Here is a 27,032-nt window from a genome sequence, read left to right on the forward strand (position 1 = left end):
GAGTGTTTTTGAGGGTACTAGAAGGAAATAATTTCGAAATGAAACAATACCAATATAAGACACAAACAGAATGAGAAATCAATAGACATTAATGTCTTTCTATTGAAATCGCTATTTGACAAAATTGACAGTAATTTTATACCGTAATTGACAGTAATTATATGTTGGATGTATACATTATATCACATGCTTTATTGCTGTAGAAGATTTCATAATTTTATAGAAAAAGCAATTAACAATAGACTATATAAATACAAAATAAAAATATGAAAACAAAAAATGTAGGTGTAATTGAAATAAAAAATAGGAATATCATAACATAAAATCCTTAAAATTATAAAACCTAAATATCTAAAAATGATTTTTCATTACTGAAGGTTGTAGTACTCAAAAGTACTATGATGAAATAATATGTACGAACTTTTTGTTTTTATGTTTACGGGAAGACTATTGTAATTTTTTGGCATTGTAGGTTACTGAATTTTCTATTAAATATACCGAAATTCAAATTTTGTTTGTAATGTCTATATTGTCGCTCACCTAAGACAATGGGAAGGGGACACATAGAAATTGACGCTTTGATTTTTAAGCAACTACTGGTATAATGCTATAATAAAACATAAAATGCGCCTCTTTCATACATTTATATTATCGAACTCTCTCTACATACAAGGTAAACATTAAAAATTAAAAACTAAAGTGGAGACAAATTAAAAATTATTGTTTTCAAAAGAATCAAATTATTTTTTGGAAAATTTCTTTAATCCACGCAACGTAAGTTTTAAATATTAAATAAGTTAAATAAAAGCTCACTGATTTCCAAAAAATAACCAAATCTAGAGAATTTGTTACTCATGACGTATTCAAAATAAGGATGAATGAAACAAAAACTAGTTATGAAATTTGATGACCTGAGCGGCGATAACATAAAAATTCCATAAAATTCGCTGACTGTACACGTGAAAAATGTAAATAGAGAAAAATCCACATGACAATAGAATTTTTTTACTAAGAAACTGTAACTGTCAACACTATGTTTTCAGTCCAGCAATTGGAATAAGGTTGATTTATAAAGAGAAAGTAGTCACTTTAAATTGAAAATTTCTACAAAATAGTGGGGTGGTAATCTAAGTGAAATGTATGGTCGGTTTTAGTTCAGAATATTTTTTCAATATTTCCATTCAATATGATTAAATTTTTCGAATTAGCGATATTTTAAGACTGACAAAATAAAGTTTGATACATCAATTTTTTAACTAGCATTATTACTGAATCCTCTAAATACGTCATTGGAAGAAAAATTGACAAACAGACATATCATAAATATAGAATTAGTTAATATATACAGAATGTTTCAAATAAGCATATTAAGATTTTATTTACAAAAATAAACAAAACACATTTTGAACCTACAGTTAACATTTAAAAATAATCAACAAAACGGAATAGTATATTATTTGAAACATATTGTACAAGATCAACTCAGTATATAGCGTCCTAACACATCTTAAATATTATAGGAGAAATTAAAAAAAAATTAAATAAAAATGCGTTGTTGGTAGAAATCGAAGAGGTTGTTTTTTTTTCCAAATAAGCCTTTTTGTTAAAATAATGTACCTTGGATATATATATATATATTGGGCAACCAAAAGTTATTATTGGAGTGATTCTTGACTTAAAAACTTCATGGATTTCAACTAGCCATTTAAAAACTGAAACTTAGGTATATAAATGCATCATGTTACTTACATCTTGTAATAAATTAAAAACAAATTATAAAGTGTACCTCAGGTTTATAGGTATCAAAAAGTGTACATTGTGTTTATTGATATTCAAAAAGCATTAAGTGTTTCTAGAAAACAAATATGGAAAAATTTGCAACTAATATCTAAGAACTTTTAGACAAAACAAGGTTAAAGACAGGTGGCGTTATTTAATTAACTACTATATCAAAAGACAATACAAATAAGATTCGAAGATTGAAGTTGTTAGCATTTAGAAATGTCATTATTTAGATGAAAGTCATTTAAGTGGACAATTAGATCAGCTCCTACAACTTTTAGAAGTTGTTTCTAAACAGGAAAATATTCAAAAAGTTACCACCAGCAATTTAATAAAATATGTTGAATTTTGATGGCAAATTTCGTACATTTTCCTTTATTTTTATCTCTAGCAACTACAGTTAGTCCTTTTGTTAAGTTTGCAAGTTACTTTACTTGAAGTATACAAAACTGATCAGTAATTTATCTGTACTAGTGAATAGAGGTTTTGTGTTACCTTAGCTTGAACATCAGTTGAATGCCATATTTTCACTAGCTTGAGAGTTCTTAATAATGGTTACTTTTAGAATAAAATGAAGAGTTAAGAATCATCCCAATGAATTTACAATAGAGAATATAAATGAATAATAAATATTACACCAGTCAGTTATTAGTATTTTGCTATTAAAAGTAGCCATTTTTGAATGTGACCAAAGTAAAACATTTAGTGCTGCTTTTGTTTCTCAATGTTAACAACAAATTCTAATAAAACGCTTCTTTTACTTTTTTTCATACATTCAAGTTACAACGTACCTTTTTTTAAATAGCTAACACTTGTAGATGTATATCATTACTAGGTAAAAAAGCCATTATTTGAAAAGTTGTAACATTGAGAATAAACTAAAGTAAATACACCACCTCCTATGAAAAACAGTGATTCAATATCCTATTTCCCAAAAAAAACTAAACATGAATTAGTGGAACAAAGAAAAAATTACCAAATAAAATTTGTGAAAAATTTACAATGGAATTCAAGAGTCCAAGCTATATTGGGAAATCTTGATATGAAATAAACCCACATGAGATTCGATAACTAAAAAAATTAAAGAAATCTGCTGCTAACTGATGACAGACGAATAGGCACTTGGACATAAGTTATAATAAAGGAAACATAAACATTTTGAACTCGTCACATATAATACAAGATATTTTTCAAGTTATACCAGAAGGTAGTTTTTCAAAGCAAATTGTTTTTTTCTACATTCCACTAAATGTCACTATCAAAAATTTCTACAGTACCACATAAAACGATAAATTTTATGTTGGTGACTGGTCTATTTACAACAAGAATGATGTCCGAATGTTTAGCAATACTTGGACGCTGTTTCAGAGCGCAAATTTACCCAATATGATGCCTATGAAGCTTAGTAGCACTGCCAAACCGACATATACCATTGGAATCGTTTGTTCCTGCACTGGTGGGGCATATCTGTTTACTGGAGCAGCTCGTGACTGTCCTAATTGTTGTTTCAACTGTAAAATTTCTTCTTTTAGTCGTAAGTTGTGTTGCCTCAATTGACTTTCTTCTTCTCTAAGCTGTTGCACCTGAAAAGTTTGAATAAGAAATTTGTTTTAATCACCATTCATAGCAACTAACACACAAATCCCAGTTTATAAATAAATACATACATCCAATTTCAATTTGTAACTGTTGATTGGCCTGTCACGGTTTTTGTTTAATATTTTTTCTACTTCATTAATGATCGTTTAATCCATATAAGTCTTATACAATAATTTAAATTTCAATCAAAAAGTCGACACCAGTATGGTAAACTACCCCACAATGATCACCATGAAACTATTTATTTTAAGCGGAAACATTTACTGGCCATAAGTAGCCATTATCTCAAGAACATATATCGAACCATGGATAACTTTGTTCGATAGACCAAGTCATGATGATTGACGCATGTGCAGAAGAGTTTCTGTGGAAAATATATGCAAAAGCATTATTTTCACGAAAAATCAATAGATGAAATGAAAATTTAGTAAATTTTGTAAGGTTACGTTTTTTGATAAAAATGATGCATTTGCTGCTCATGCGTCAATCATCATGACTTTTCACACATAGATAGATCTTGATGAGATCTATCGAACAAAGTTATCCGTAGTTCAACATATGTTAGCCTTCCTGAGATAATAGCCACTTCGGTATCTCCGGAAGTAAATGTTTCCACATAAAATAGATATGATAAATGTATTTCTCGTAATATCAATAGTCTATGTATAGAGTTTCAAGATGATCGTTGTGGGTTGGCTTATTATACTCTTACTAAAAATACTTCTCTTTTACCTTCCAGTTACTAAAATTACAATGATTTGTACTGATATTTTCTAATATTCATACTTAAGTAAAGAATTAGGGGTTTTATTAATAACTATTAATAATTATTAGTAAGTGGCTTATTAACAAAAATCGTTCAGCAGAGGTTTTGAACCAATTACACCTTTATAGCTCGATTTTTTGTTAAATGTTGCAACATCAAGCTAATAAGAGAATTTTATTCTGACTTTACATTTAGCCCTGAGTGGTACCAAAGCGATGCGTCACTACCATATACCTAGAGGACCGCGTGGTATCAATGTTATGCCACGCGACATTAATGTTATTGGGACCGCGTACAAATAACGTGATGTCTCATAGCAATGTTATTTAAATGGAATTAAAAAGAGTGCGGTCCAAAGACTACATGGCTAGTTACGAGTTGTATGTAGCTACCTTTATAGGGAATATATAGCCTTGTAAATTAGGCACAGTAAACATATGACAAAATATGTGGAAAACATTTATTATCACCGGTCGGAAGTTAATATAAACTTACTACTAGATTCTAAAAAAAGATTTTATTGAAAAAAAGACATTTTGGTTTATTCGGTTAGCCTCACGTTCCTCCATAAAACAAGACATGCAAGTTATGTTTTTAGAAATACTACACTGAAATTTGGCTCTAGATGACTTGTTTTGAGCTTTTTTTTACCACACTGTTCCTTGATTTTCGCTTAACACACCACACTCTATTTTAATCAAAATATGAGGTTTGAAATCTTCATTACCTTGAAGATTTGTGTTACTTTTACTGTCAATACCAATTAGCTTTAGAGCTACTTGCTTTTTTAATTCGGTTATTGATGTTTTATTTTGGGTAACCTCCTTATAAACAAGAAAAGCACCTACCATTGCAGAACCGAATTAAAGTTCCATTGCTAATTTTCGGTACCACTTTATACCCCGTTTGAAAATCAATAAAAGCCTTTGATTCATTATAGTCCACAATTTCAAATGGTTTTTCGATATCCTTACTTCTGTTTTATTTTTAGAATTAGGACATCTCTCTTATCATGCCATTTTATCATCGCAACCCTAGTATTACTTTCTAGAGCAAATAACTCATTTTTATTCCATTTTTTTCCCTCCCACAATTTCAGCAGGGTTTAGTTTTCTATTTGATTTTAAAGTTCCAACTAAGTGTGTGTGACGTTTTAGCAATTCGTGTGCCAGAGTTAAGCTTGTATAATAATTATGTGTGAAAACCTTTCTACCGCTTCTAAGAGATCGCCTACTCGTTAGTATTTTTTCCAAATAAACTTTGAGATGGTAAGTATATCCATTTTCTAAACAGAGTTTGTACAGTTTTATTCCAAAATTGTTTCTTTTGTTTTTAATATACTGTTTAAATTTTAGACGTCCACGAAACGGAACCATGGTCTCATCAATACAAATATTTTTTCCAGGGTAAGTAATAACTTTAAACCTTTCAGTGAGCTTCTGTAACAAGGGAGATATTTTATGAAGTCTGTCAAATTCTTCATCGCCTTTTTCGGTGGCAGTCTCGTTGTTATTGTAATGAAGTATGGACAGTAACTGCTTAAACTAGTTTCATATGTTTTTTTTATTTATTTCAAAAAGATGATTTGTACTCCAGTAATTTCGTAGTTGTTCTTTGAGTAGACCCATTCAAATAATAATTCTGAATAATTTTAGTCAGAAATAACTTGAAAAACGAATTCTTTATCAAAAAGGTCATAGTACTCCGGCTTGATTACAATATTATTCTCATTGAAGAGAAATCTTTCTAAATTGGAACCATCTACTGACTTCCATTGTTATGCCTGGGGTTCTGGAATCTTCTTCCGTATTACAGTAGTTACCGCGGGCACAAATAAACACGATTTTTTCCAAGGCAATACATTAATGCCACATTGTCCACAGGACCAAATTTTGTTTTTCAAACCGCGAGGCATGAACGCAAAGTCCCATTTTTTCCCAAAAAAAACCCAAAGATCGTATTTTTTTTTAAATTTTATATTCGGAAGCTGAAAATAAAAAAATCTAGGGCCGGACAAAGGCAACCAATTTTTTTGTGGCACCGGGGCCACCTGTTAAAGTATAAAAAATGAAGAATGTGCAGATATTCAAGTAATTGATATTTTCATTAATTACTCTAGCATATTTTAAGTTAAAAAAACTTTTCTATTATAGATATATTATTATACTTATATATATATATATATATATATATATATATATATATATATATATATATATATATATACATATATATATTGACTTATAAGTATAATAATATATCTATAATAGAAAAGTTTATATATATATATATATATATATATATATATATATATATATATATATATATTTGTTTAATTGATGTTTTATTATCTAATTTTTTTGTATTATTTCAAATATCAGTAGCTCCAAAATAACGTGTACTGTTTACGACATAACGGATAGTAGAGGTACCTCTACCCTACAGTTTACGTGCCGAGCATGCACACTTTCTTATATTCGCGGTCCCATCAGACACTACTGCAATGTTGGGTCCTTTATTATTATGCAGTATACTTACATCGGATATCTTTATCATTCATTTTCACACGCGCGTTGAAATTTAATTCTTTAAAATTCGCAAACCTCCATTAGGACAGAATTTTTTGCATACAACCCCATATCAACGTATTCCCAAAATAAAACAGTGCTTGTGTTGACACAAAATTTTTTCTATTTTCCAATCAAGTGAAAGTAACTGGCGTTGATATACCTGTTGATACCTGACAAATCACTAAATTGTCAACATAAATAATAGACAACCCAACATCTGCACATTCTGTATGTTTCATAGAGTCAGGATAAAATTTTCTTATTATCTTGATGTTACAACATGTAATGAAAAATCATTTTTTAAAATATATTTGAAAATATTCTGTCCATTATTTTTTAACAAACCCATTTTTAATATATTTTCTAATATACTAAATTTATTATAAGTTTTATTCTATTATCAGCTCAGTGAAGGTCAATTTAGGTTCGGATATTCTACTAAAAGATAGTAGGAATGGTGGGAATATAAACAAAAAGCATCATAAATGAACATAAACAAAGAACAAGAAGATAACAGAAATACTAAATAGGTTTTCAAAAAATAGTGAAACGAAATTAAGATCATATTAGAATTTTCATAAGCACAAGAAGAACTTGTAAGAATATATAATGTTTTATCCAATGACACTATTTCATTTGTGCAGTTATATCTGAATGATGTTACAACTTAATTAATAAATAATAGCTACCTCTTGTGCAGCCTTCTGCAATTCCGTTTCCACATTGCTGTTAGGGGCAGTGGCTGTGGTTGGAACCACCTTAGGGCTAAACTTGGTAGACTCTTCAGTTGTTTCATTTTGATCAGAAGGTAATTCAAATACACACTTAAGCTTGGAATCCATAAGCTGATCAGGAGTTATTTCTTTCCAAAGCTGTTCCATATTAAATTCCCCTTCTGGGGCAAATGCAGTTTGTACCATGAACTTATGTTTGTTCTTCTCCGCAGGATCAAAGAGAACTGGCTGCGGTTGGAAGCATACTGCGAACACACAAAAGCTCAGAAGAATCAGAAAAAAATTTAAAAGAAATGTGCGTCACTGTCTTAAATTCTGAATACCAAGAAATGATGATAAAATTGATTAGAAATTAATGATGCAACTATTTCACAGAAAACTATCATTATCCTTACATTATTTCCAATTTTTATCAATTATCTTTTTAGATAGAAGAAATTTCTTTACTAATGATAAAAAACAATAAACCTTTTTGGTCACAATCTAAGAAAACTCAAATTTATAATTTTTAAAAGTTATTATGAACGTTAACAAATGAAAAATGTAACTAAATATTTATACATTAACATAGATGAATTCATATGATAGTCAAAAATTTTTTTTTAATTTTGGATTTAATTTGATTAAAAACATATTTAAAGAAATTAAGTTACATATTCGAACTTTGTGAAAATATTAACATTTTGAAAATAGATTAAATTCTGAAATTTTCTTATAAAATAATAGATTTTCTGAAATAATCAGCAATAATCTACTTACTCGAAATTTCGGTATTACTGTTAGGTTCTAAAATACCGGAATTAGGGCGTACACAGTACTTCTTGGGAGCAGTTGTCTTAATTTTGAAAATAACTTTCTTATCTGAAGGATTGGTAAGCTTCATGTAAGATGCCACTTGTTCATTGAAAGGACCTGCCAAAAAACCTGATTAGACCAATTTGAATTGAAATTGCATAACAATGAGAATAAAACAATGCAAAGTTAAAAAACCAGAACCACTTAAATTTATTACATATTATGACAATTTGGAAACAATAAGCAAATATTATATTTAGGAAATTCACAAAAATGCCTCTAAATTGTACAGTTACCCTTTATATACCTTCTTTTAGAATCATAGCTTCACTAATATTACAGTAGAGACTAAACTACTTGAAATAATAGTTGTAGTTGGAAATTTGTATAATCCAAAATATAGTCGATGAAGGTAAGTGATATTTGTATGCACTTTATATTGCACAATACATGTTGCCTGGTAATTATTAAAATAACAGAACCAAATTCAGCTTACTGCTAGCAAACATCAAAGTTTTGTTGAGAAATTATTGAGAGATAACATATACTTTTTAAATTATTAAAATATTCAATCTCAATATTATATCATTCAATTTGTTTAACACATTTTATAATTATCATATAAAATTATAGGTATTTGATCACTGTTGAGAGTCCGGATAATCGTGAATCCTTATAACTAACGTCAGATAATGGGGTTACAACTCTGCTACATATTACAGTAAGAATTAGAAACAGTAGACATTTATCTATTTATTAAAATACGAGAATGTTGTGAACAACAACCTAGTTTTCTTAGTAGGAATTCTGTTATAGCAATTACTTTGTTAAACAATTGGGAATTACTAAATAAACTAATTATTGTTCTAAAAATTATCAAATATTCTTAAGACTAAAAACTGAATGTAAAACATAAATGAACAGGCAGTCATCATCCTTTTCCAAATAAAAATGAACCAAAACAATATTCACAAACAGGAAGTGAATAAAAAAATTCATCATTAAAATTACACATATATTTTTTCTATACAAAAATTATTTAAAACAATGTTTAATTGAATTAAATAAACAGTGAGTCAGCATAAATCTTTAACATATTTAAGTATGTTTAGTAAGGAAATAATATTATCAACAATGTAATTATCAATAGTTTTATCAAACTTTCCTTGAGTTACTTAATCTTTTATTTGTTGGATACAAATAGTTCCAATTGTTCTAAAAGGCCTTTATTTTATAATGATTCTGAATATTGATTCTAAAAACAGAGATATTGAATGAATGTTCTAAAAATTAGATAGGCAATCAGCAGAGGTGGCAATATGTCAAACAGAAATACAGGAGATGTTAAAAATGAAATCAATGGGGATTTTACTTGAGTTTGAGTAACACTGCTGTGAAATTTTTTGAATGAATATCCCATAGTAAAGCAAAAGCTTAGAAATTAGACATAAAATACACTCTAATAAAGGAGTAACAGAATACAATTGCAAATAAGTCCTAGCAACTGCAAATAAATAGAGAAGGAAACAAAGCTCACAAATTATAGATAATAATGGTGGAACAACAACAAGTCTTCAAATACCTTTGAAAAATGCCTCATGCAGAGAAGTGACAATACTTGAATCAAAGTATTAAATCAGAAATAAAAAACATCAGCATTAACAAAAAAAGTGTTTGAGAAAAGAAAAAGAGGTTTGCAACTTCCTTATACTAATAAAACCTATAATTATACATTTTGAAGCAAAATTTGTTTCCTCCAATATCTTCTTAATATATTATCAGAATTTTGTCAAAATATATACTACTCAAATTCTTAAAGAGCTAAAAGTTGTAAATTTTATTTTATATTACTTATTATGTTTCAAACAAATTTGTTAAGATGGTGATAGAACTTGAAATTGGAAGTGAAGAATATCACAATAGAAAAGACACATATGTGTGTTGAAATTAATTTTATCTACTTAACATATTCATATGGAAAACTTAAAAATAATAGAGTAAGTACATGCACACCTGCATTTAAAAAAAAATTGGTTTTGGTTCATTATTCACTTTATGATTATAATCTCAACGTAATCATTAAAGTTGTAACAAAGAATATTTAAATTTTGGATTCTGTCACTCTGTACTCAATTCTATACATTATATTGTAACTTTTGTAGTTATAATATGAATAAATATTAAAGAGGTTCACAATTGCATTACAATTTGTTTAAAAAAACTTATTTTCATTAGGATTCAATCAAAATTATATTTTTATTCAAAAAACAATGTATTACTAAGAAATTAATATATTTAAAATATTTCCAAATAAACAGACCTGTTACAAGATAACCTTCAAATTAGTGATGACAAAATATAAAATTTATAAAGAGAGGTTTTCAAGTACAAAATAACACATCAAAATTCTAATTGCATAGGAAACTTGTTAGATATTGGAATTTGTACTATTGAATGATTATATTATTCATAAATATATAAATAAATGTAACTCAGGGTAAGGATACACAGGCATTGTGAATATATTTAGGTCACCTATAGTATCTTATTTACATTGTTACTGCTTTGAACCAAATCAATTTCGATGCTACTGAAAGGATTATTTATGTAGATTAATACTATCGTTATCACGAATATTAGATGACATAAGGATCTAGTTATATCCTATAGCTAGTAGTAAGTGTCGAAAAAGGCAACTATTATTATTGTCATAAATTAAAATATACCATCTATATATTATGCTAAATAAAGCAATAGCCCGAATCTGTTTCTTAAAATATAACTTGAGCTTATAACTAAAATGTTTCATTTTTATTATTGGTGGGTAGACTGTGTAATACGTCAATACGTTTCTGTCTCACCTTTAAATTTAAGTTCATGTTGGGGTTCTATTTGCAATACTTGCTCCGGTTTAGACATTATCTAACAATACTCGAAAACTAAAACTCAAAATGTAATTAACTTTATAGGAATATTATACTTTGATAAATCACTGACAGTACCCGGTTATACTGCACTTTTAACTATACACTTTACGCATGCCTCAGAAATTTGACACATTGACACTGAGTGTAAAGGTAGGTTGTTCAACACTGGGGTAGTGCAGTGTAACACACAACATTGAATTGCCCAGAATTCTAATTATAACATTCAAAACATAACAATATTATTGGTAATGTGTTCAATTAAACTATTTAAAACTTTTTAAAAATTCAGTTCTGATTAGTGAATATTAAAAAATTGTATATAATTGCCTCATCCATAAGAATCGAACTCGGTTATTGTTAGGTTTGTAACCGTTTCGATTTTGTGAACGCACTCATAGTTCCTGAGACTGTATTTTAAGCATCGTTTTCAATGTAGATAGAATTTAATTTGAATATTGACCATTCAAATCTTTTATTCTAGATATTTAAGTTGAGTTTAGAATATGAATGTTATTGTCTGAAAAACAAATATATAATAGAAGTGATGAATATAAATGAAAATATATTCATAAGTAGAAATAATAAATTATAATATACATTACAGGGCTGGCTTTAAAAATAAATTTGCGAAATTCTAAAACACCGCTCCTATCTATGTTCAAATAATGATTAAATTGTAGGAATAAAGTACTCTATATTTCATTTATGCACACTATTTTTTAAATATTAAAATTGTGGATTTTTCTGATTTAACTGAAATAAAATTTTTATAAAACTTTTTCGTTAATTATTTCGGCCCCACACAGTAAACTGAATGAGTAACGGAAGAAATAAAAAAGTATGGAAGTAGAAAATTCAATTCAGTTAAAAGATTATAATATACTGTTTGAGAAAATTTATACCTATTGATAGAAATAGTTACTTAGAATTAGGTAATACTCAGGTGCTAAATTCATCATATAATTAAGGTAGTATGCTGGTAACGATAGCATCACTAGTTATTATGAAATAGAAAGGCAATATGGATACCACATGTAACAATTTGTGGGGTTGAATATGCTTATTTTGTAGTTGCTTGAGTTTATATTTGGAAAAAATGGAATAAAATATTTTGTAACAATATATGTACATGTATATATATATATATATATATATACACAAAAAATTATGGTAATTCATCCCTTACAAAATTTAGGTAGCTTCCCCGTTAATTGCGTTGTCAAAAATAAAAGGTCCAATTATCTGTCCATCTACAATACGACACCATACATTCACCGACCATTGCCTCTGATACTGAACTTCTACCATCCAACGTGGATTATTCTGTGACCAATAGTGCATATTATGCCGGTTAACCGTACCATCACTACTAAATGTAGCTTCGTCTGACCACAAAATACGTGACAATAATTGAGGGTCGTCATATACCAAATGAAGTAACCAGTTGCAATAATCCAACCTTCTGACGTAATCACGATCAACCAATTGTTGATGCTGTACTATATGATATGGATGAAACTAAAAGAAATGTAATGTCCTATTAAATATTTTTCCGGAATGATAAATAAATTATTATGTTAACATATAACCATGCCCACAAATAATATTATGCGGATATATTTTAAGAAACATTTCTTTTACATCATAATTTACCTGTGTCCTGTCAAAATACGTTGAACGGTGGTTCTGCTTATTCGCAAGTCTCTACTTATTACTCTAATACTTAAATGCGGGTTAAATTGCACATATGGCAAAACATTTATTGTGTTTTCCTCTGAACGACCTCTGCCGCGTCTTCTAAATATAGGAAGATTTACATTTCCAGTCGTTCTTAAACCGTGTATGAGTCAACGAAAAATTCTGCTACTGGGATGACGTCTTTGGGGATATTGTATGGCATATGCCATTTACCATAGCCGCAAGAGTTGCATTTCTCATACATTCAAAGTAAATGCCTTTCATATCAAATGCTTCTTCGTTTGTAAGAATCATCTTAGATATAACTTAAGTAAATTTTATATCGAATTTAATGCACACAAATCGCAATGACACGTAAATGAACAAATTACTAGGTTTATTAATTTACACAAGAGATATCTTTTTGTTCTGTTTTTTTCATGGTCCACTACTTGTTTTATATATTTCCATTTTAACTACTGCAGTTTTCCGGTGACAGCATAAGTAATATTGATTATTAATAATTGGAACTATTATTAATAGAACAAGGAAAGACAATTGTGAGGAGTAAAAAAATGTTAAAATCCGTTCAGTCAAACCGGAATAATTTATGTTTAATAGAAAATGCTTAAAATTTACACATTTCTTAGGATATCTCGTAATACGAAAAAGATATCGACATGCGGTTTTCACTATTCAGTTGCTAATTTGGTCTATTTTTATATTCCTTAATTAAAACTGCATGCTTCCATTTAACATTTTCAAGGATAGTTAGATTTGAAAAAATAAATAAATAGCGCCCTCTAACGTATACGTTACTAATTAGGTTGCTTCGAAACTATAACTATAACATTGGTAGAAAGGAGCTCTCTTCAAAAAGACTAAGTTTGCATAGATAGGTTAAGTAGAACTGGACTTACAGGCGTTTTTTCATAATAAAGTTCCCGCTTTCCCCCAACTCTTATTTGAAGAGATAGACTAAAACTTGTGAATTAAATATACGCTGATCTTCTTGAAGAATACGATAATCATAGTTTGAATGCATCTTAATTAGGCAAAATAAAAATATATAATTATTCATTTTATGATTTTTGGTATTTAATTACGCTCTCTGGCGGTGGACCTACAACTCTGTAAATAATTTCCAGGTTTTTCTCGAGGTCACATTTGTTATAAAATTTTTTTTCCGAAGCTGTACTATAAACGATTCCCGAGATATGGCCGAGAGCCATTCTTATTGGGACACCCAGTACAAGGACTTTCCCAACAATTATCGAATTATTTAAATAAATATGATATTAGTATAAGTCATATAGGACATAATATATTATCCAAATATTTCACTAAATTAAAATCTATAACACAAAAAAAGAAGTAATATTATATATCAAGCGCCTTGCACTAATTGTGAGGCTGTCTACATAGGGCAAACATAGAAAATAGACTAAGAGGTCATCAATACGATAAAAAAATAGAACTGCATTAACGAACCATGATATATCAAAAAAAAAACATAAATTCAATTATAAAGATTCAAAAATTCTTGAATCTAATACACGTAAAAGGGAATTTTTAGAAATGGTTCACATTCATAAGAACGAAAAAGCTATAAATGATAAGAATGATCTAAATAATTTAAGTAAAATTTATAGCTCTATTTTGTAAATTCTAATAAGTTTAATTGATTACCGTTATATATTTGAGATGTGGCAAACGAAGAAAAAATTTTTTTTTATTGGAACAAAGTTCCTAGTTGATTTTATCCTTATTTTGATATTCATGATGAAGGTGATCTATAGATCAATATAAATAAGCAAATTGTCAGTATCAATATCATATTTTGATAGAGACTTAAAGAAAAGTCAAATCTTTCTTCTAAAAACTATAAAAAAACTAATTTCAAAACAGAAGAGACCTAAAATCAAGAACATTTAGATGCATTAATATATCAAAAGGTCTAAGAAATAAGAAATTATATATATATATATATATATATATATATATATATATATATATGTATTTATATATGTATACATATATATTATATTTCACACTGTACACTTCTCAATATGGGTAACAGCAAACGAAATTTAATATACCGAAATATGCCTGTATGCTTAATATCAAGTTTTTTATCATTTTAAATTTTGCTGTTCACAAAATAATCCTTGTAAACACCAAAGCTGATCTATTTCTGTAGGCTTGGCAACTTCGCTGAAGTAAATCGATATTATAACGCTACTACTCCTTCTGCGGTGTCTACAGTGTAAATAGGGCGACAAACATTTATTTAGGAAAGAAGACAATGTTGGATTTTATTATATCTTACGATAATAGCTAATTTTCTTCAAGATTCCCCATAAATTCTAATTAATGCTTATGTGTAGGTAAAAGCAAGGGATATAGTGGAACATTTATCGAAGAAAAAAAAACTGATGCAGTAGATTACTGATATTTTTGTAAAATGCAGTTATATAAAAATTGACGTTTATGTTGCTATATTGACCTTTATAGCTACTACTACAGTCTCAGGACAGATAACTTTTGTAAGTGATAGTAGCCTCGTGCACTTTAGTGGTTGTGTCGCTAGATTAGAGGAGTTCAAAGATACACGGGTTAGAAATGGTAGAAGTAATGAAGCGTTTGTGGGTGATTCCGTAAACTTTTTCCATCAATTTCTGAATCTCTTTATGCAATTCGAGCAATTTCTCGAAAATCAATTGACATAGTTAATTCAAAAAATTACTCGAAAGTCTCTAAGTCTTTCTTGAAAATCCGAACAATTTCTCAAAAATTTTATCGTTCGGGATTTGAAATATAACGCAAGCTATATAATTAGTAGAACGTGTAATTATTGAAATTGAATCACTTTTATCTGCAAGTCCTCTAAATATTTCATCTGGAAATGTTTATCGCCATTTCTTACATAAGATCTCAACTATTTCTCGAAAAAGCCTCTCCGGAACACACAAATACACTTCGAGACATTTTGGCCTCTGGTGACTATAAAAGTTCCCTCACATCTTCCCCTTTCTAATGAATTTTTTATAATTCCTAAATAATTTTCCACCTTTAAGATATGACATGTTTATTTTATGTTTAGGTGCGGAAAACGACTAGAGCTAAATTGATTTTAAGAACTTGTCTCGATTAATTCTAAGTTTTATTTGGTATTTTTTCATTCGAAATAGATTTAAATAGCATATTTTCACTACAACCTTATTTCGATTCAAAAACGTATAATACACCTGAGTTGTAAATCAGAAAAGGATTGCCTTATTTTTTTAAATTTAGTTTATAAGTAAAGAAATTGTGTTTTTCACGTACTCTTCTTTGTACCAGTCATAAATATCGGATTTTGTAATGTCTCTGCCGAAGTTGTAATAATTGAATCAACTAGTTCAATTCAAACAATCTTTAATAATTTCTATCGTATCTTTTTTGACTTGGCAGGTTTTGCTTTCTAAATAATATTTTCATGACATAATAAGAAATAGTTTATAGGATTTATGTCGGTTAGTCGCGGAGACCATTCGGTAAAACCAATCTTTTGATTTCATCTTCTGGGAAACACGATATTTAAATATTTCCTCGCGTACCTGCAGAGTGAGGTGGAGTTCCATATTGCTGCAATCAAATATGGTTTGGAATATTGTTATAAAAATTAGATGGAAATACTGTCAGTAACAGAACCATCTCAAGTATAATACTACATATGAATCAATTTAAATAAGCTGTACCATTTAAATTCCCTTCAATTGAAAATAGAGCTAATAATTGTTTTATTTATTATTCCATCCTATAATTCTTATAGGATATTTTGTCAAATGCGGTTTAATGTTGTCAAAAAGAAAAAAATGACCTCATCCGAAAACATATCTTTAATTAAAAAATTTGATCGTTTCGATTGAAAAATTATTCCAAAATTCTACCAGCAAATTCATAACGTCTATCGAAATCATAAACTGTAGATTTGTTTTCAATTAATGTAGTTTCTTTAAATTGAAAAGAATCGATATTAGGTCCACTATACAAGCATAATCTTGAGAAATCAAAAAATGTAAGATGATTTTGTCGAGTGTAGACAGGTTTTTATTGTAAGATTTGGTGATCTAACAATCCCATGAAAGTACTTCGAACGTCATTAAGAAATGTGTTAGAGAATGACGGTTCTTAAAACAAAATTTCCCAAGCTTCTAGAAGACACTAAAGAAAATATTGAAACGCGATTTAGTGATAATTATTGTATTACCAAGTAATGTGCTGGACAACAATGGTGAGAATAATCAAGAGCGTGCAGTGGCACATGTAATTGTAGAGCCTCCGAGTCAAACTAAATCGAGGGGTCAGAAAATTAATATTATGGCCGGTAAAATCTGTGGAACTACATAAAATCACTAAAAATCCGAATATAGTAATAAAAAATGGAAGCAGAACATAAAAACTTTCGATAATGATGATATTTCAGTTATGAAGTTTACTTTAATCGAATCAGAGAGTGATCCCAATGATGCTCGTGTATGTTTTAAAATGACACAAAAGTCAAGAAAAATATTTAAATTGAGAATAATGAGTCCAAGAAAAAGAATAATAATACCGAAAAAGAAGTAAAATTAGATTTTATATCTTTGTGCTATGTCCCTAATCAGGGTTTCTACCTGTTCTGTGCTATGGATTCAACACATAGAAAAGATTTACAGTCTATTGACAGATCCAAACAGCTCCGCCTGACTTGATGAGTACACAGAGAACCATTTGGGTAAATCTGTTACGGAACCAGTTTGTTCAAAATTTATATAAAATTACATTAAATGTGTAAGATAGTATATTATGTATCTGTGTCATACTTATCACCATATACTAACATCATAAAAATATCAATTCAACATTTTAGAATTTAGTAATACAAATTTGCATGAATACTATCGGTGGATTGAATTCATTATTTTTTTTTAAACAAATTATTTAACAGTTGAAAATAGAGATATCTATAACTTCACTTTGAATAGTGCTGTTTTTGATAAATTTTGCTGCCTAACCAAACTAGATCCTCTCTTTGCATTTAATTGAAATATTTCTATCAACGTCAATTTGAATATTGAATTATGAGTTTAAAAATTCACACCAGCATTAATACTACCAGAAATCAACGAAAATCTTAATTAATTATTTCTCAGACGATGAATACATAAGTATTCGAAAGCTCGGAAAATATATTAGAGTTTGTCTACTTTGGTGTTTCGTTGCCACGTTCCTAATATATATATATATATATATATAGGATTCCAAAATAATAAATATATCAAACAGATATTTACTTAAATATTCCTCGATTTCCGAAAGGCTCAAAGAAGCAGATTGATTGCAACGCGGATATTAGTAACGAAAGTCATGCCAGAGATTAATTTAAAACTAGGAGACATGTCAGTCAGTGAATAATGGAAACTGGGATATGGAATGTGGTATGTGGAATAAGCACAATAATCAATCCATTTACAAATTCAACAATGAAATTTGGTAAGTGGCTTATGAAAATATTTTACTTGTTTTTGCTTTTTCCAACGTTAGAATATTTTCAATGATTAGAAAGGCAAAAATTCGATTTCGAGATAAACGGAACGTCTGACAACAATGTAAATACAAACATAACTGTGGTCTTTACCAAAGACTCAGTGTGGAATAAATTAATTATATCGGTTACTGTATATATTTATAGAAAATACGAAAACACGACAAATTTGAATTATAAATTAACATTCGTGAAAATGTGATCCCTACCTTCAGCTCTCAATTTATTAAATGGAAAGCATGGGTTTCCGCCAAATCGCTTAAATGCTCACTTTATTCTCTATTTAAATATATTTACGTTTCAAAATTAGATGCGGAAATTGATACGCAAAAAAAAAGAATATGTGAGAAGTCATTTGTATAAAATTAGTAGTAAAAAGGAAATCAGTACTGGATAAAGAAAGAACAAACGCAGTGTCATTTAAAGGTTAATTTTTAGGCAGGGACAATGATTTTGTTTAGGTTATAGATCGTTTTGGGCAGCCGTTTTGGCTTTTGAGACGAACCTAACAATAACAATTTGTGCAACATAAACTCACCACGTGTGAACTCATCACCTGGTTTCACTCTTTTATCACTTCTTAAAACAATATTCGAATACTCTTCCTAAGTCATTGTCAATGATAATGTAAACGTTCACTATTCAGTTAGCTCCGTTTCTTCCTGTTCGAAGCTGGTATCGATTACTTCGGTTTCCAAAAAAGAAAACAAACATAAGTGTAACAATTATTGTCCAATTTTACAAATTGTGATGGAATCTTTTATTTTCGAAAATATATACAATTTATTTTTCAAGTGGTCCAATTCCTAAACAATTACCTAACTAATTTGTTAACGGTTAAAAACCTTAACTACAACCAATTGAAATATGTACTTAGATTTGATACTATGGCATGCTTTATCTACTTTAAATTCCAAGTTGTCCGCTATTTTAAATTTCGACTAGCTTATCACTATCTTGAAATTCTGTTTTTAAACCTCCATTTTCAGTAGTATTAATTTCCCAGATTTTTTTTATTTTTAAGATATAATAACTATAATTATTAAAATATCAATACCCTTATCAATCTTTGTCATTTTCGGCAGACCAAGGGATCTCAAATGCCACGAGTAAAACAACATGCGGTGTTTGTACAGAACTTAACAAACCCCGTTGTGGCCAAATTCAGAGGCATTCTATGTGGGAATATGCTTTGACGGTGTATACAACTTCAAGGCCACAGTATTTGCACATACTGACACTGGGAATACATAGTAGATAAATGTTTAAAGTAGAAGTAAAGCATTTACTTTTCATTATATGGAAGCAAACAGGGTTGTATTGTCTATAACCTAGTTTACAAAGTGAAATAAACTCAAATTCACTATTCATTGAGATCTTAGGTTTTCTTAATTTTAGATCTATCTAGTGCTCGTTCTCAGCTCCAAAGTTCTAACAATCTCAGTAGAATAGCATGAAGTGGAACACGTCTTCAGAAGCATTTTCTGCTTTGGCTTGTGACGGAAGGATATTTTTTAATTATCTAAACCGAATTTTTATCCTCCTTTTTATAGAATCTATGTGGTCATTACTAGATATTTTCCAAATGCGGACTTTTTGAGATGGTAGTGTCCTGTAAGAAAGCCTAGCCTAGCAAATTTTTATTCAGATCTAGATATTTCTTAGACATTTCGATTACTAAGAAGTCTCAGTCCTGGTAAAATCTACTATTTCTTCGATATGTTTCATATACCTTCGTCTCCTGAAAAGGATCACTATGTCATATATTTGATAGTTTTTTTCTGGATTTATTTCCCAAAATCTTCCAATGGCAACTAATTCTTTTTGAAAGCATTACCCCTGCTTAGTTTCTTGAGAAGATTCATTCTGAAAATTTTGCTCAGAGAAAACTACGCTTCTGTACGTACCACCATTTAATATAATAAATTGTTAATTGGTTTTTGATTCTTCTTGTGAATTTTGTGACATAAAAAATGATCGCTTTACTCTTTTAGAAACCAAACGAGTCTCTTTCGAATTTCGACTAAATGAGAAACCGTCACATTACAAAAAGTGAAAGAATAAGGAACTACTTTGGAAAACTTTATTATCAAAGAGAACAGCAAAGGATATGAGTCACAAATGACTTTCACATTAAGGATCTGCGAAAATGTATTTACGAACTCACCCTATAGACATCCCAACGCTTAATGATATTTTTTTCAGATAATGGCAGGATACAAAGTGAAATAGACCGTTAATCGTGGCGCCTAAAGTCTTTGAAGCATCCAGAGAAAAGAAGTAGACGAAAAGACGATAACTATTTGTTTCTAATTCTGAATAATGAACAGTAGAAATTTTGTTTTTTTTTTAGCTCACATGTTTGATGGAGCATAAAGCAGCTCATAAGAAACGTTCTACGAAATATTAGCACAGAATATATCAATCAACTAAATTCTTTTTTTGTTGGTAAATTGAACTTGTAGTATACGCGATCCATTTAATATGTCCAATCTCTGAACTGTATATTGTGACTTGAAATATTTTATTTTAGTACGACATGCTGTATATACATAAATATTACTAGTTTACGATATACCGTGTATTCAGAGTGGATTTTGATTTCGCATCAACTTTCCGTATTTCACAAGTTCTATTGAATCTTTTTTGGTATACATCATATGAATTAATGGGTGAATTATTTAATTTTGTTTTACTTTCATGATGGCTTCCATCGGTCTACTCTTCCTGAGTGTGTTTCTTCTGATTTTCTGATTGCTGATAACGATAAACGAAATCTTTATTTGAAATTTGAAAATATTAAACTTGATATTTCGAAAGTTAGGACTTAACATATGAATTCTAAAGAAAAAGTACCTTCATTGAAATTTTGAACATGGAGATCACGTTCACAATTCTGTTTACAAAAACCTTGTTTGTATATTTCCACTTTTAATATTAACAGTGTTTGTTAATCGAAAATTCGAATATAAGTAAAGTAAGTAAGCAGAAAATAATATTGTGCATAAATTCATCCCACAGTTAAAAACAGTTTACATGAATAAGCAAAACATTACATACAATATCTTTAATTTGCTTTACATTCATTGATTCGTTCATCTCTATTTTGGAATACATAATAGGTGAGCTCTCTAACCTATGGTTTATGACTTCTGTTATATTTTCATTTTGTTACTTTTTATTATCGATAAAAAATTCTGATCTATTTTTCTACCGCGATTAAAAATAGGAATTCTCAAGTAATTGTAAATGAGTATTTTGTAGAAGAGGAGTACATGTTTTGATCAAACATTTAAATTGGATATAAAATAATATATTATATATTAGAAAACGCAGCATGACATTAGAAGAAAAATTTGTATTGTATATCAACAACAGAAAACTGAAGGAATCTCAATGAGAAAATCAAAAATAGTCATGACTGATGGGAATAGATAACCCAGTATACTATGAAATAAGTATACTTCTTAGTATGGTTTTGGACAGACAAGCATAATTACTTTCACTTGCACACCCCCTTACTTGTAAACCATAAATTCTTCAGTATCTTTTCGTATACAGGCACCTTATTTTTAATAATTAATTGTAGCTTCTTCCTAATACCCAATATAGTATTTTATGTCCGGGTTTTAGTTCTTCTGCTTTTTTTGGCATGTTTCTGCCAGGTTATTTGATTATGATTTTTCTTCAGTGATTTGAATACCCCGTTGGTTAGTCCGGACATCTATTTTATTCATTGAATTTGGAAGATTCTTAACCGACTTTCCAACTGTTTTCCTGATGTAGGTATTATAATTAGTTCGTTTGTTTTCCATGTTATTGGTAAGTATTGGAGCCTGAATACTGCATTTATGAGGTTTTCCTCTTATTAGGTCATATTCCGAGGCTCACTTGGGATTAATTCTATTTTTAATCATTTTCATCATCTCTTTAGGTATATTAAGCTACATTTTTTCTTGGCCTTCGCTATACACTCCTTCAATACTCCCATGATCGCCACTCTTGGTTTCATCATTATTTTCCATGTCAATATTTCAGAAAATATTCTCTACGTATGAGGCAATGCATTTACCTTTTGTTGTTCATCACGTGCCCAAGATCCATCTTTCAATCAACTTGTTGTATCTATTGAATTGGTCTTTTACTTTCTGGGTGAAGTTCTGGTTTTCTGCCACTTTTTTTGGCTTTGAACTAGTCTTATTTCTTTGGGGTGGTTGTTAAATTTTTCTTGTAATTCGATTGGAATTATTCCATGCTGCTTGCTGTATGTTAATAATTAGTTTCTCATCTTCTCCGTCTAGATATTCATTGGTTCTGATTAATACATTTAAGTTAATTCTCTCAAATAACTCTGGTTTAGGGTTATTCCATTCATTTCCCTTATTAGTTAAATTTTCTTTAGATTTTCTCAACATGTGTCCGCTAATAGTTAGTAATTTAGGAGAATGATCTGAGTTTGGGTTATCAGCATCCTCAATTTTTGGGCCAATAAGCGGAGTTTTCTGTTGAATAACATTTTCCATTTATAGAAATAAGTATGAGACTGCAAAAAGACGAGATCTCTATGTCGAAAAAAAAGCTAGCTTTAGAGGTATCTACAGAGGTTTCTACATTCAAGTAGAAATTATTCAGAAATATGATGTGAAATATTAACTTTGAGCTGAAGTGAGTTTCTATAATAAAATGTACTCATAGATCATCTAAAACTAGGATTTTCTTTTGCAGGCTTATGTAATAATTAATTGAAACAATATCAAATTCACGTATTCTTAATTGTTTTATAGGTATATCTACCACAATAATTGAATCGATGTATGATTATAATTTATTTGTTATTATTACATGTGTTACAAGATGTTTTTCTACAGATGTTTATGTATAGTCTAAATATCAATACACGTGGTCTATATTTAAATTTACGAAATATTCTCGTATTCAAACTAATATATTATATTGTTTTTTATGAATATTTGTAAACACATTTGTTTTTTTTTATACATTTTCGAATACTAAAAACTGTGACGACTCGAAATAGATATTTGAAAATTGTCTTGGTCCAACAAAAAATTCTATTTATAGATCATTTTCTTTATTAAAAACGAATATTAATAAATGGTTTTACTTCAAGTGTTTCATCTAAATACGTGACTAAATACCATGTGAGGAAACGTAGATTATATATTATTAAAAGAAATATTTAGCAGACTTCAATAGGATGCTGATGGTATCCATTATTGCTAGACACCATTTCAAACTAGTTCAAATTACTTTCAAATCTTTCCAGAATATCGACGAGTATATTGGTTGTGTTTGGAATCCCTTTATTCTTAAATTTATCTAGACATTTGTAAAGATTATAGTGAGCCTCATATATGTCACGTCGGCGTCGTCAGGCATCACAGATACACTTCACTTGAATTTTATTGAAAAACAAATTCACGTGTTTTAAGGTCTAGTACACTAAATTTGTATGGATGAAATTTATCATGGATTGTAATCAGAACAGCCAACATCTATGTACTGTTGGGATCCATTCTCGATAACAATACTGCAACCATGGTGCAAAATTAAAATAGACATCTATGTGGCGCGTACAGTAAATGTGAGTACTGATTATTTGATAAAATGCTAGAAATACTCAAATCACATCACGGCCATTCTATTTATCTAATATCCAAAAAAGACGCAACGTGAAAATCCATTTATTGCACTATTGAGGACTATTGAAGACTATTGAGTTGATAATAAAACTAGCAGACCGATCCTGATTAGTTATGTTAAGTCGTACCTATATATTTACTGAGTTGCAGAAATTTGAGCAGAATCTCAATGGACTTCGAGAAATCACAGCGGTAGCTTTGAAAAATTGTGTTCCAACACTAACAGGATTCAAGATTATTTTACATAATTCATAAATATCCGATGGTTTCACTATAAATCGGCTATACCTGGACCATAGAGCATACCTTACTCCCGAAATTCGGGCTCGTTTAGCTAACCCGTTCAAAGTGAAGATCCAGATTAGTAAGTTTAGATAATGTGGTTCAAGTGCTAACTCCGAAGCACTTTAATATACAAAAGAATGTTCGACGCGAAAGTCGGCGCTGCTAAGCGAGCCTGGCGTACTTTGGTTTAAGGAGAGAGTTTCGTGTGATCTTAGGTGGTCACAGTAAAAAATAGTTATACAAATTGCGTTAAATTCCCTTGACGTGGTCAGAAGAAATAGATGATTGGGTAATTCTTTTTAAGAAATTTACTGAGTTCCTCCGGTGTAGAAGTCTTGACTTCTTTTGGTCGATAGCTTTCAGACTGTGGTTTTAGAAACGCGTTTTGAATTTTCATATAATGGAAGTTATGGTGAATATTCATGATACCAATTAAAATCGTATCTTGTACTTCTTATTTCAGCAAAAAACACCAATAACACATTTCAGAGAAAGAAGTGGTTTTTGCGTGGAATGCTGAACCATAAAATTGTTGTATGGGGTATTATACTATTTTTTCATAAGTTACGAACGACTGCAACTTTGGAACTGCTTATTGTTGAAGGTTTACTGGTTGAAAAATATCTTAATGTTATTTTGGAGTAACGATGCACCCTGTATAAGTCAATAGATTATGCAGATAACCTTAATTATTTGAGGAAACTTTTATTTAACAGTGTACTCGTATATTCGAATATTATAGTTACCTTACTTTACGAACATACTGTATTTGATCGCATTATTAGAAAGCCTTTGCATATGATGCGCTCATGAAGCTATCTGAGCATTTAAATTAATAAACTGTAAATGATCGACAAATCATTATATACGCCTACGAATACTAATAAAATTGATAAAATCATTTTGTCGAATTTACGTGAGCTTCTTCAATATTTTTAAGTGAAAAAGCAACGTAGATTCACGTTTTCAATATATGTATTAAACTTAAAAGTTTGTTATTTAACCTGACAGACGGAATTGTCGATTTAACAACAAGAATTGCTGCGAAAAGTAAATCTAGAATCGATAAAAACATTTCACGAGTATTTCATGTTGTCCCAAGTGAACTAAAATCTAAAAATAGAGTAGGAAGAAGCGGCAAACGAAACGATTTGCAAATGAGGAGACATGCCGGCTAGTGCAGATGTTAAGGGCAATAAGGGCGCCGATTTCCGCAGAGGATGAATGAACGTCGGCTAGAGATGCGTTGCTGCTGCAGTACGATATAACACCAGAGTGGCCCAGGTGGTCCGCATTGGGCGGCGCAGGCGCGTATCGTCGCGTGTCCCGTGTCTTTCGCCGGGACTTCAGTGCAGTGCACTGGCCGCTTCGCGATGCGTCTAATTTTCTGTTCTTGTCGACGTCGACGCTAGCGTTCGTCTTCGCCACCGCGCCGCGCGTCTGCACCTGTTGGCTGTTGGCGAACAACCGGCTCTCTGAAGATGTCCCGAAAACCATTGCTGGATTCTGTAGACAGGTAGTGTAATAATATTGTATCAAGTGTACAGGATATAGAAGCTTCTATATCCGAGGAAAAGGATGTGAGTCATTTTTTGAAAAGTGCGGAAAACTTCACAACAACCATCGTCAATGGACTTAATGGTTTATAAAAATTCGACTAGAAAAGAAAAAATTTTTGATATTTAGTTTCTTTTCAAATATTGTGTCATTATTTTTGTTGCTGAATCATGGGGTAGTCAGACGAAGCAAACGAAAAAAATGGTGACCAAGATATATTTTTCAAGATATTTTAATCACAGAGAAGTTAATGATTATACAGACATTTATTCATGAAAGGAATGATATATTATAGATGTTTTATTGAGTGAATATGCAATAAAATAAATTGGAATATGTAAAATTTGCCTGAGTTATGATATATTTTGTATCAGAAAACAAGTGGAACCATTATAATTTACAAAAATAAATATTATTTGCGAAATTTTAACAAACGTCCACAAAATTAAAGTTTGACAATATTAGTCGAGGTGATTAAGGAAAACTAATAGAATTGCAAATTATACGATAAGTGAAAATTCGTTGACATTTATTCTAATTTATGATCATTTATAAGTTGATATAGTACTATAAATTCAATCATATTCTTCTAAAAATCCTTCCCCGATAGTTGAAATCGATTTGAATAATTTTTTATCACTAACAAAAATAACTTCACATATTTTGATATAAAACTTTCCTTACCTTTACTGCTTTAACTAGTCTCGACATCTTCATTCCTATCTTTGATCTCTTGTACAGTAGGCACCTTTTTTTCACAAATCCTGACTGCTATTGTTTTCATCTTGGATTTTGATATTTGGTTTTTTTTCAGATTTAATAGTAAATTTGTAAATCTCCGTATAACTTAAATTGTTCCTTACGTTACAAAATGATCTATATTGTGTTAATTCCACAATTCAACATTTGCTCTTTACAACATGAAGCCAAAGAATTTTAAGACGAATTAATATCAAGTTTTTCTCACACATAAACCCTGTTCTCAGGACATGATTTCGTGAAATTTCTCATTAACTACATGGATTGATGAAACTACTCATTTCATGACTGTATTTACCATTGATGATTATCATAAAAACCATCTTCGCTTCCTCAATTATTATGTGGTGAG

At 29.7% G+C, this 27,032-nt stretch overlaps 2 protein-coding genes across 7 annotated transcripts in view; one reads left to right on the top strand and one right to left on the bottom strand.

Moving 5' to 3' along the window:
* Nucleotides 1-629: 629 nt before the first annotated feature.
* On the bottom strand, nt 630-11,319 carry LOC130900492 (vesicle-associated membrane protein-associated protein B/C-like). The gene is made up of 4 exons (XM_057811148.1): nt 11,108-11,319; nt 8,211-8,363; nt 7,407-7,696; nt 630-3,365 (listed from the first exon to the last, which is right to left on the bottom strand). Exons 1-4 carry the CDS (start codon nt 11,163-11,165, stop codon nt 3,147-3,149), a joined length of 720 nt encoding a protein of 239 aa, XP_057667131.1. The 5' UTR covers nt 11,166-11,319; the 3' UTR covers nt 630-3,146.
* A 14,393-nt stretch (nt 11,320-25,712) lies between these two features.
* LOC130900498 (potassium voltage-gated channel protein Shaker) overlaps nt 25,713-27,032 on the top strand; it is a 291,646-nt gene continuing 290,326 nt past the window's right edge. For 2 of the 6 annotated variants that reach the window (XM_057811172.1, XM_057811173.1), the window contains exon 1: nt 25,713-25,880. The gene's annotated coding sequence lies outside the window, so the exon portion shown is untranslated. The remainder of the gene's footprint in view (nt 25,881-27,032) is intronic. The other 4 variants (XR_009060191.1, XM_057811171.1, XR_009060190.1 and 1 more) reach the window with 3 other exon arrangements.

Source organism: Diorhabda carinulata, chromosome X (genome assembly GCF_026250575.1).
Source record: "Diorhabda carinulata isolate Delta chromosome X, icDioCari1.1, whole genome shotgun sequence".
NCBI classification, from domain to species: Eukaryota; Metazoa; Arthropoda; class Insecta; order Coleoptera; family Chrysomelidae; genus Diorhabda; species Diorhabda carinulata.